The following is a 10,825-nucleotide window of genomic DNA, read 5'->3' on the forward strand; positions in this document are numbered from 1 at the left end:
CACGCTGTACATGTAGAGGCGGCAGTTGCTTGATTGTGGCAAGGGGGATATCATCATTGTACTAATCACTATTACTTACGCTGTCCAGTATCCTCGATGTGAAGGTTATCTTCATCCCGCTGATCATTTGCGTACGTCCAATCCGTCTTGTCAATTTTACCCTTGTAAGAGTTGACGTTAGGAATCAATAGGTGCGGATATAACACCGCCAAAGGACGCCGAATTTCTTACCCGTTGATAAAGTTTGATCGGTCACGCGCTGGTCTTTGGACTTTTAAACGTTGTCATGGCATTCGCAAACTTCTCTCCGGGCGTATCTCTATCAAATAATGCGGATACATGAACTAAAACTTGCAACTTGCATCCCATACCGTCCACGCTAAGGATATACAGGGAGCGGTGGATACTTTGTTGTTCCTTTCCGACGTTTGCCAATCCATTACCGCCGCCACCGTGTGTGTGTTTTTTTTGCCCTATATCCTCTTTATCCGCCCTCTCTCTTGATCCGCCCGGATATCTCTACGATATTTAATTCCATTTGCAAACCATGGGCATCTTGACTATTTTCGAACCACCATTTCTCTCCATACTCGCATACTTTGGACTACCACCACACCGGCTAACCCCACCATGTTCATCGCCAATATAACACTGAAGGAGGTGCTCGAGGCTCAAAAGAGGCGCTACTCTGATGAGGCCCACTTGAACTTGTGCCGCTCACAAAAGAAGCGCGTCCCATTTAGGAATACTGGCCTTTGGATTACTATCCCGAAAACCGCTAGTCCGTGGTTCGTCCAGATGGGAAAGCAGCGGGAGGGATCTCATGGAGATCTAGCCCCTCACTTCGGAGCGCCTCACCATCCGGTTCATTGGAAGTGCCAGGTATGTGAGCGCGGCGAGGGGGGCGACACCACAAAATCAAAACAAGTCAACAGGCGGCGTAAAGCGGCAGAGTCGTCCAGGTGGTCGTATTGTAATTATACCACGACAACTGAGCCTTTGGCCGAGGATGAGCAAGTGGAAGAAGAGGAGCAGGTCCAGATTGTTTACCCCGTAGCTCCTCGACGCTTCCCACCCCGGGACACTGCTTTTCCACGTCCAAGAAGGACTCTACATGTCCCGCATTATCCGGCTTTACCTGAGAGGGACTACTTTGGTACGCGGGCGACTTGGTTGTCTGAGGAAGGGTACTGCGATGCCAGCGGTCATGCCGTTGCTGTAAGTGTCATGTTCCTTGCTTGAATTAAAATTGTCTTGTTTTTAACGTCAGGAGATAGACAAGTGCGCGATGTGAAGCTCGTAGGGTTTACAACGACTCTCTGGACCTTGAGGCGACCACGCCTTCACCTGCTACCAAACCATCCAGCGATCGACTTGTACCCGGAACACGTTCTTTACCCAGCAACCAGTCATCGTGGCAGCCTGCAGATTACGACGCTGTCGTCTTGAAAGACGATTCTTCATTCTCTGAATCTACTTGGTATAGCTCGAGCATGTCTGCCTCTCATGGGTCTCTAGCGAGCAATGGAGATGAAGATGAAAGCGATGAAGAAGAAGACGGCGACGACGATTTGTACGAGTGGAACGCAATCAACCCCGACGCTCCTGACCAGGAATGGGAGCATCTCAAAGCGAGGGTGAATATCCAGCAGATGGATAGGGATGCACGACGACGGCTCCGACTCGGAAGAAGAATAGAAGAGCGTGATGAGTGGGATGAAGGTGGCTACCTAGTGGGTGGTGGTGGGGTGGGGGATCGTCATCATCATGGCGATGGTATCCCGGTGGAATTGAAAAGGATAATGGTGGAGATGTCGGGGGGTGATTATGTGTATGCGGCCGGGCACGGCACCAGGTTCGGAGAGGGATACGGGATCGGGAGCGACTCGACCATATCCGAATGGCGACAGAACAGCAGCAGCGACACCAGCCTCTCACCATGGAGTAATCGAGCGCCTTCTCTTTTACCCCCGCTAGGCACCCATTGTTCTGTGGACGACCTTGTTCATCCGGACGATAGTATGAGCAGATGTCGCTCGCCCATTGATCTCGATATTCCCGATACTCCATGCATTCCAGCTCCTAGAGGATCTCCGGTCGCTCGACAGCAGGCTGAGGGTTCGCCACCTACCTTTGATTTCGATGAGGTTATGGAAGAAGTGATGGATAGTATCTGGGCATCTGAAGGAGTGAGATGGGTGTACCCCGGTTCTGAGAGTATGTAGCTTTGGGAATGAGAGATGGTTAGATGGTTAGACAAGGGTATTGTTATAAAGGACAATAGGATGAGGTTCAGTAAATGCACGTTTGGTCAAGATGGTGTTGTGATGCAAATGGATTAACTTTTACATTTCTGCATCCTCCAGCCACGAACCATGAGTCTGGCTGGCAAATTAGTCCCCCTGCTGGCAAATTAGTCCCCCCTGTTGGCAAACATTTCGTCCAATTCTAAAGTACTTTCCATCAGCACATACCTCGAGAAGAATCCAAAGCATTGCCTACCTCGATCAAGATCATCTTTCCCCACCTTCCCCTTTCCTCTTGATCCAGCACCACTTTCACCTCTGGCCGTCCTGAACCCTCGTCCCTTTCGTCTCGGCATGTCATGGTACGACTCCACATCGATATCCATGCCTCCTCCTTCTACTTGTCCTCGGGGCGTCACGCCCGAACGAAGAGATTCAAGTTCGCGATCTAATTCTTCTTGGGTTACCATCCCCCTTGTCCTGCCGCTGCCGCCCGAGCTAGGGAGGGAACGTGCCGGTCGATCGTACGGTTTCCGTTCCCTCCCCAGCCTCTTTGCTAATTCCTCTCCTCCCGCTTGCCCATCCCCGTCCCCCTCCCCACTCGCCCACCCGCCCCGCTCGCCCCTCGCTGCTTTTGCGAACGGCCGCCTGACGAGCCCGCCGCCGAGCCGCTCTTTCCCGGCTTCAAACCCATGTTTCTTATACCACCCACTCTCCTTGCCCCTCTGGCGGACGGTCATGTCCTCTACAAGGGCGAGGCGGAGGGCGATACGTGCCAAGGGGTTGACGCCGTCTTCGAGCGGGATGGACTCGAGCAGCGCGGTGTTGTCGTCGTCGTAGGATGATCGTAGAGAGGGAGAGGGACGGTCGGGGAGGGCGAATTGGCCGCGGCCGCGTTTGGTTACAGTGTCTGTCCCTTCTTCAGGCGTTAGAGCAGACGTTTCGATAGGCTGTTCGAGCAGTCTCGCGGGTTTACGCGGGAGGAGGGAGAGTGGGAATGGGTGGGCGGAGCGTTCTTGCAGTGGATCGTCGCGTTGTGTTTCTGCGCCTTCTTCTTCTACCTGCCCATCGTCGCCAAGGGCGAAGCCTGTTTTGGAGAGGAGAGAGAGTGCGAGGATGGACAGCTGGGGAGTGGGAAAGAGGATGTGAAGCGCAGTGTCGTTGATCCATTCGATCCCTGTCGGTAGATTAGCAGATGCACGATGAGCATACGGCGGACCCACCCATGGGCTCTGCGCCGAGACCGGTGGCCCAGGAAAAGATCTTGCTGGTCGAGAGGTGCTGTATCAGCTCCGAGGAGAGATACACCGCGTTCGCCTTGACTGTGACGCCGCGCTCGCTCCCGACGCCGTCGAGCCACGCGTGCACGCCTTGGTCGCCCATCCTGTCGAGCTGCTGCACGAGACGGCGGACGGGGCGCTCGCGGCGCCGGGCGTGGCCGTCGAGGTGCAGGACGGCGGGGGACTCGTCGACGAGGTAGACTTTGGCGGCGGACATGCGGGCGACGAGGGACTGGACGTGGGCGGGGACGGCGGGGGAAAAGTCGTCGAGCGGGCGGTCGAGGGCGTCCTGCGGGGCGGGGGCGGGGGCGGCCTCGGGGGGCGGCGTGGCGTCGTATGGGAGGGCCATCGTCGGTGGGGGAGATGGGATGAGATGCGGATGCGAGATGCGGATCGCTGCGACGAGGCGTTTATGCATGCACGGGATAGAGCATGGTGGTATGCATGGGACGAGCGGCGCAGGCGTGCCGGCGATGCATGCTCGATGCATGTGGGACAGGACATGCATATATACGCTCCATTCATCGCATCTCGCCTCTCCATCGCATCTCCATCTCATCGCATCCACAATGGGCTTCTTCAAACGCAAAAACGCCCCGCTCATCCCGCCCGTCGCGCCCACCGCCGGCCAGCAGCCCAACGCCGACCCGTATGCGGCCCCAGCTGCAGGCGGGTACGGCGGCGGGGACCCGTATACCAAGTCGAAACCGAGGCCGGCCGCTGGCGAGTCCACCGAAAAGGGCGGCGGCGACCCGTACGCAGCCACGCCGGTATACGCAGCAGGCGGCGACCCGTACGCCAAACGCAACCCGGGCCCACGAGCGAACCCGAACGCCGCCAACGACGCCGCCCGGGCCGAGCTCTTTGGCGGGTACAAGGCGGCAGACGTGCCTGCTGAGCGCAAGTACGGGTACGAAGGGCGGGAGATGGAGGAGGATTTCGACGAGGACGAGGAGATTGAGGGGATCAAGCAGGAGATGAGGGGCGTGAAGCAGGACAGTCTGGCGAGTACGAGGTGCGTCTCCGGGTTTCCGGTGGGCATCGACTGATACCATCGCAGGAATGCAGTGGCGCTGGCGAGGCAGGCTGAAGAGTCGGCGAGGGGCACGATCGGCAAGCTCGCTGACCAGTCTGGTGAGTCGTCGTCTCGTCGTCGACAGGACACACAGAGTGACGCCCGGCAGAACGTATCGCCAACTCGGAGCGATACCTCGACATGGCCAAAGCCAACAACCAGCGTGCAGAAGACAAGACGACAGAGCTGAAAGTGCTCAGCAGAAGCATCTTCCGTCCCGCCATCGTCTGGAACAAGGTATGCATCTTTGCTATTGTGTGTGGGCATATATATAAACACGGCACAGGAATCCAAACGGCAGGCGCAGGAAGACAAGATCAACGAGCGCCACGCCATGGAACGTATGGACCGCGCCAAAGCGCTCATGGACGTCCAGGACACCCGCAAACGACTCGGTGCAGCTGCCAACCCGTCGCCACACGCCTCGTCGCCCGCACCCGAGCCCATGCCGGGCCAGCAGAGGGCGCGCAAAGACGCGCGCTCGCGGTACCAGTTTGACGCCACCGCCTCGGACGACGAGCTGGAAGATGAGCTGGACGAGAACCTGGACGAGACGCTCGAGGTGACGAGGCGCCTGAAGGGGCTCGCGACGGCGATGGGAGACGAGGTGTCGGGCCAGAACTCGAGACTGACGAGGGTGACGGACAAGACGGAGAACTTGGAGTTTGCGGTGATGAAGAATACGGAGAGGCTGAGCAGGATCAGGTAGGGTATTATTGTATAGTGTATCATGTAAATGTTTTGTGTTGTTGTTGTTGTTGCTGTTGTTGTTGCTGTTGTTGTCGCTGTCGCTGTCGCTGTCGCTGTCGCTGTCGCTGTCGCTGTCGCTGTCGCTGTCGCTGTCGCTGTCGCTGTCGCTGTCGCTGTCGCCGTCATCGTCGCCGTCGTTGTCACCGCCATCGCCGCCGCCATCGCCGCCGCCATCGCCGCCGCCATCGTCCGCGCCATCGTGTTCCGCGCCGCGCCAGACTTTCCACTTTCCATCTCATCTCATCCACCATCTCATCCCCATCTCATCCCCATCTCATCTCCACAGGGAAGCACCAGACACGCGTGACAGACCGCCCAATGACAGACCGCCCGCCGTCCTACACGCCCACCCTCCCGCAGATCCTCGTGCTCCCCCTGCCAGACGCCACATCCTGGTTCCAAGGGCCGTACGTCCAGGGCGAGGTGTTCGTCAAGGGTCTCGGCGACGGTGCCGGTGGCGGGGGCGCAGTCGGTGTAGAATCACTGCAAGTCTTCCTCTTGTGCTACAAAACGCAAGCAAACTGATACATTCACATAGGACGATAAAACTGAACCTGCAGAGCTCTCTCCCCGACTATCCCACCCTCGACCTGTTTGATTTCCCGTCTTTGCAGCTCTACCCTCCGCCGCCAGCGCTACGTGCCGACGCTGGTGCCACCGAGCTGCAGCCAGGACAGCGACAGGGACAAGCGAGCAGACACCCGTTCCCGGCGTCGCAGACGTTCAGCATCCCCCTCCCACCCCGCATCCCGCTTCCCTCATGGGCCCAGCAGGGGGAACACGGCGGACAAGCTCGGCTCCCCGGCACGCTCAACCTCGCAGCGTACAATAAAGGCCAGATCCGGTACGCTCTCACCGTCCTCCTCGTCCTTGCCTCTGGCCAAGTCGTCTCGCATTCTATCCCTGTTGAAGGCACGCCCCAACTCGTGCCCTCTGACGGCAACGACAGCCCCGCGCGAGGCGATGGCAAGGAAGAGGTGGAAGAGGTGTTGCGGAAAAGGGGAGTGATGACCCGTCTGGTACTGTCGACCGCGCGACCGAGGCTGGGCCGTTTGCTCCATCTCGGCGTCGAGATCAGGCGCGAGGGAAGCGAAAGCGGCGACGGGGAAAAGGGGATAGCAGAGGGAGAAGAGGAGGAGACGAGGGCGGCGTTGAGGCGCATGAGGAGGGTAACCGTCGAGCTCTTTCGACGAGTCATCATCCATCCTCCTCCCAGCGCCGCCAACACCGACACGATCACACACCAAACCCTCCTCCACGCATCCGGCAAATCCCTCCGCTACCCCGGCCCGTCACGGGCAAACCCTCCCCTCCGCCTGCTCTTCACGATCCCCACGATCCCCAACCCCTCGTCGTCCACCACCACCACACACAACGGCACGGGCGAACAGAGTTGGGGGGAAGTGAGTATGGTGGGCGGGTACCACCAGGTCACGTTTGGCCTCCGGGTCGGGGTCGGAGGCGGGGTGATGGGAGGGGGTATAGGCCTCGGCGTGGGCGGAGCGGCAGGACGGGCAGAAGGCGGAGGATGTGATGAAAATGATTTCGTGGTGGAGAAGGAAATTGAAATCTTGCCCAAAATATGGTCGCCCCTTGCCCCTCGCCCTGCCCCTGCCCCTGCCCCACCTCCCACCCACCAAACCCAGTACCAACTCCAAACCCAAGATGGAGTCGAATTCGACATTCCCCACGAACTCGCCGCCGAGCTCGCCCTCGTCGACTCTTCATCCCCACCCTCGGCTTATCCGTCTTTCGATCCAGCAGCCACCGACACGCTCTCAGCAAGGGAAGCATACCGTCTCAAAGGCCGGGATGTCGTAGGTCCCTCTGGCACCACCCGTCTCCCTCCTTCTTCCTCTGGAAACGCGGACAGAGGCGGAGACGGAGGTGAAGGTCAAGGTGAAAGGGAAGATGATCTTCCGCCCCCGTTTGAGAGCTCGACAGTAGATTCGACATCTTTGGGCCGAGGTCCTAGTGAAGAGTATAGTGAAGAGTACTTTCTCAGTCCACCAGTGGATTTGGGAGAAGAGCCCGTTCCTTATGATGATCACCACCACCACCACCACCAACCCGGCACATCCACCGCCGTCAGTACTACCCATCGAGCAGATCCTCAGCCTCACGCTCAAGAACCAGATCAAGTCCAAAGAGACGATCAAGGCGAAGGACAAGGTAGTGGATTACCGACTTTCCTGGAGAGTGAACAGCAGGAAGAAAGGCGGGCGAGGGCGAGGGCAGCGAGTCAGTCGGATGCTTTTGCGTTTGCGTTGCGCGGGGCGAGGGGGAAAGAGCGTGAGGCGAGCGCGGGCCGGGGCGTTGGTATCGGCGCGAGCGCTCGCACCGACGAGGGCGCGGGCGAGGGCGCTGAATCTCGAGGTAGAGATGGAGCGGCAGTGCAAGAAAAGGGACAAGGACAAGCAGAAGAGGGAGAGACTGGGGGATGGAGTGATGATGGCGAGATGGGTGTAGGGAGGGAAGGGCTAGGCGGGGAATTGGCTACTTGGATCGAGGTATGTCAAACCCCTTTTTTTCCTTCTCTATCCGAAGCAAAGCAGCTGACGCACTCTCGCTTCAATTGGTACAGTACGACGGCTATGAAACATTCTCCCAACCACCCCCTTCGCTCGCCGCATCTCTCCACGCCAGAGGCAGTATGGACCCTCCCCAAGAAGGGGAACAACCCTTGGCTTTGGCCGGCGGAGTTGTAGGTGAAGTAGCTGCCAGGTTGGGGTTCGGCGGGGTCGGGGTGGGTGTAGGCGAAGAAGGGTTGGAGTTGATGGAGCATTTGGGGTTGGGCGAGGGGACGCGGATTGTTGATTTACAGGTATGTCTTACTTTGTTCAACCAAATCGTTCTTGTGGTGATATTGATTTTAAATAGGACGATCTTCCGCCTGGGATCGACGAACCTTCCCTCCCGGCATTACCTTCCTTCACCAACGACTCCCATTCCCACTCGCATTCCCATCCACATTCCCCATACACCCCTCCCCCACCTCCTCATCCCGAGCACGTACACGAACAGAACATCATGCCCATCCCCGCCTCCCCGCCACCTCCTCATCCTGATGCCCATGCCCATGCCCACGCCCACGCCCACGCCCACCCACGTGACGAACCACCAGCACACGACCCCCCGAGTTTCGATGCTTCCCAAGCCGCTTCTGCCGTCGGCGTCGCAGCTACCTCTGGGCCACCTTCTATACCTCTTCCCCTTGGTCTTGCGGCCCATGCGCCTCCTCCTCCGCCATCATCAACATCATCATCATCATCATCATCATCAACAACATCATCACCTCCTCCCCCTCCTCCGGCTCATCACGCATCTCATCATCCAGTTCATCAGGGTGTCGGTGTCGCCGTCGCGCCTTCTCGGTCTGTAGGTACAGTTGAAGTAGGCGAACAGGAAGATGCGCCGCCTGATTATGAGAGAGGCGGGTTACCGCCGTATAGCCAGGGATAATAAGTGGTTAGGTAAATAAGGGAAAGGATTTAGGGTTGGTAGGATAGACAGGATAGAGAGGTAATGAAGAGAAGACGATGATTATTCCATATAAATATGATGTATATAGCCTCTCAATTGATCGATTTGAATAAGCATGCACGTCGACAGATCCAGATTTAGCTTATACCCGAAGAAATGTTGATAGATGTATAAGAAATAGACTACGGTTATTACAACTGGATTGATAGGCTGGTACCACATTAGAAGAAGACCATACGTCTTAGCCTACTCATACTATTAAACTAATTGTTTTTCCTCGCATCAACTTCATCCGTTCTTGAGGTATGTGATGTAAGTGAAAATCTTGAAAAACGTAATGTATAGATAGAAATGATAATAATAAAAAAGTTGGAAAAGAGAAAAGAAACATGAGAAGAAAAGGAAAAGAAAGCAAGCTCACTGAATATGGAACACCCCGTTTTTGTCGGTAATCCATAAAGGTGAATCCTGATACCCAGGACCCCCAAGATTGAGATATACCTAAGCTTGAAATATAAACCATAAAAACCCCAATGATTCACAAAGCCCAAGATACAAATATTGATAGATGTTGAAGGGTAGCGTGTTTAAGATACGACGAGAAAAGTGTCCCAAGCCCGGAACCCGTAACTTGAAAGTCCAAAAACAAAGTCCATTTAAACCCAAGATAGATAGATGTTGGTAGGGACCGGTAGATGTTGTTTGATCCAAATTCGAGATGAAAAGTTGATCAATGATTCAGTCGCTCATTTTCATATCTTGATGATTGGATTGAGTTAATCTTTTGTGAAATTCTTATAAAACTGTAGAGCGCTGAGAAAGCAAAGAGATGGAAGGCGCAATGATCCAACATCTGAAAGAGTTCCTAGTACATGGGTCTACTTGAAGCCCTTTTCCAACCTTGGGAAGGAAAAAAAGAGGTTATCAGCTCGTAGCGTGTATTTTCGCCGTCGCCTCCGTTTTGTTTTCGCTGCTGCACTTATCATGCAGTTGCTTCAATATTACCGACAAGAGTTTTGGTCGATCGTGTAATGAAAGTGGCCAGGTGGTTGACACTGGTAATGGCGCTCACTTCTGTTGGCTTGAAGTCTACCGAGATGACTTGTTCGCTTCTTTTTTTCAGGGTTCCTTAAGGCTTTCTAAATAGTTAGCACCATGCTTCATTTATAAACCTTGGCAAAAGTGAAGAAACAAAATAAAGAATGAAAGAAAAAAAAAATAAAATCCGGATGAAAGAAAGAAATGCAAAAGTGCCCACCCTTTATACACGAAAGACGAGATTGAAGATATCGCATAACCGCCCACTGGTTCTATATCCGACATGCGCTCTTCTGACTATCCAGCGATACACAAAAGATGAGGATAGGTTGGGCCTACCTTGCAATGGCTAGTGCTTGTATAGTTTGGCCGCTATAATGTGCGGATATAGTTTTAATTCCCGCCGAGCCTGCCATGTTCGTTGAGACGCAGGACGAACGAAGGCGGATACAACTTCCTCCCAGCAGGCAGAACGTGGGGCCTTGATGCGCCGACTGAATGCAGGACCAATGTAGACAGCGTTTAGATAGAGCATTGTAGTTGGATGTCTCGACACGGCAAGGAGTGTGCATAAATGGATAGCTGAGAAGCAAAAGATTGGAAAGAGGCCAAATGGGGAAAGAGGAATGGAGGGAAGCGTCGGACATGACCGTAGTCCATCAACAGTTCATCACATTTACTGCAGCATGCTCATACCACATATTTGCTGTATGCATGGATAAGATATGAACAAGGGATGTATGCATAGGTATGGGAAGTGGAATGGGCCTGTTCCATGCATATAACGGTATTATTGGCTCTATTCACTACACAGTGATGTGTTATTTCTGGTGACAAGATGATCTTCTTCTTCTTCTGCTGCTGATGATCGGTTGCAGCTCAAGAAAGTTGAGCGCATCTTCAACTTTCAAACTATCCACAAGACCTGCTGCAGCAACACTCTCCGCCTTTCT

At 55.1% G+C, this 10,825-nt stretch overlaps 6 protein-coding genes across 6 annotated transcripts in view; 4 read left to right on the plus strand and 2 right to left on the minus strand.

Moving 5' to 3' along the window:
* The first annotated feature begins 42 nt into the window (after positions 1–42).
* On the plus strand, positions 43–2,312 carry CNM01930 (hypothetical protein). Its single transcript, XM_024658324.1, has 3 exons — positions 43–131; positions 192–1,218; positions 1,278–2,312. Exons 2-3 carry the CDS (start codon positions 631–633, stop codon positions 2,223–2,225), a joined length of 1,536 nt encoding a protein of 511 aa, XP_024513940.1. The 5' UTR covers positions 43–131; positions 192–630; the 3' UTR covers positions 2,226–2,312.
* Positions 2,313–2,348: 36 nt separating this feature from the next.
* Positions 2,349–3,650, minus strand: CNM01940 (hypothetical protein). Its single transcript, XM_568289.2, has 3 exons — positions 3,470–3,650; positions 2,503–3,423; positions 2,349–2,448 (listed from the first exon to the last, which is right to left on the minus strand). The coding sequence occupies exons 1-3, from the start codon at positions 3,627–3,629 to the stop codon at positions 2,414–2,416; spliced, it is 1,116 nt and encodes a 371-aa protein (XP_568289.2). The 5' UTR covers positions 3,630–3,650; the 3' UTR covers positions 2,349–2,413.
* A 430-nt stretch (positions 3,651–4,080) lies between these two features.
* Positions 4,081–5,424, plus strand: CNM01950 (conserved hypothetical protein). Its single transcript, XM_568495.2, has 4 exons — positions 4,081–4,541; positions 4,587–4,660; positions 4,711–4,838; positions 4,888–5,424. Exons 1-4 carry the CDS (start codon positions 4,096–4,098, stop codon positions 5,308–5,310), a joined length of 1,071 nt encoding a protein of 356 aa, XP_568495.1. The 5' UTR covers positions 4,081–4,095; the 3' UTR covers positions 5,311–5,424.
* An 84-nt stretch (positions 5,425–5,508) lies between these two features.
* CNM01960 (hypothetical protein) lies at positions 5,509–9,017 on the plus strand. The gene is made up of 4 exons (XM_024658325.1): positions 5,509–5,836; positions 5,890–7,861; positions 7,936–8,175; positions 8,232–9,017. The coding sequence occupies exons 1-4, from the start codon at positions 5,670–5,672 to the stop codon at positions 8,811–8,813; spliced, it is 2,961 nt and encodes a 986-aa protein (XP_024514012.1). The 5' UTR covers positions 5,509–5,669; the 3' UTR covers positions 8,814–9,017.
* CNM01970 (hypothetical protein) lies at positions 8,892–10,432 on the minus strand. Its single transcript, XM_568487.2, has 2 exons — positions 10,093–10,432; positions 8,892–9,969 (listed from the first exon to the last, which is right to left on the minus strand). Exon 2 carries the CDS (start codon positions 9,355–9,357, stop codon positions 9,085–9,087), a length of 273 nt encoding a protein of 90 aa, XP_568487.1. The 5' UTR covers positions 9,358–9,969; positions 10,093–10,432; the 3' UTR covers positions 8,892–9,084.
* Positions 10,433–10,764: 332 nt separating this feature from the next.
* Positions 10,765–10,825, plus strand: part of CNM01980 (conserved hypothetical protein) — a 5,476-nt gene continuing 5,415 nt past the window's right edge. Inside the window, exon 1 of the mRNA XM_024658326.1 lies at positions 10,765–10,825. This exon is cut by the window's right edge and continues 638 nt beyond it. The gene's annotated coding sequence lies outside the window, so the exon portion shown is untranslated.

This window comes from Cryptococcus neoformans (assembly GCF_000091045.1).
Source record: "Cryptococcus neoformans var. neoformans JEC21 chromosome 13 sequence".
Taxonomy (NCBI): Eukaryota; Fungi; Basidiomycota; class Tremellomycetes; order Tremellales; family Cryptococcaceae; genus Cryptococcus; species Cryptococcus deneoformans.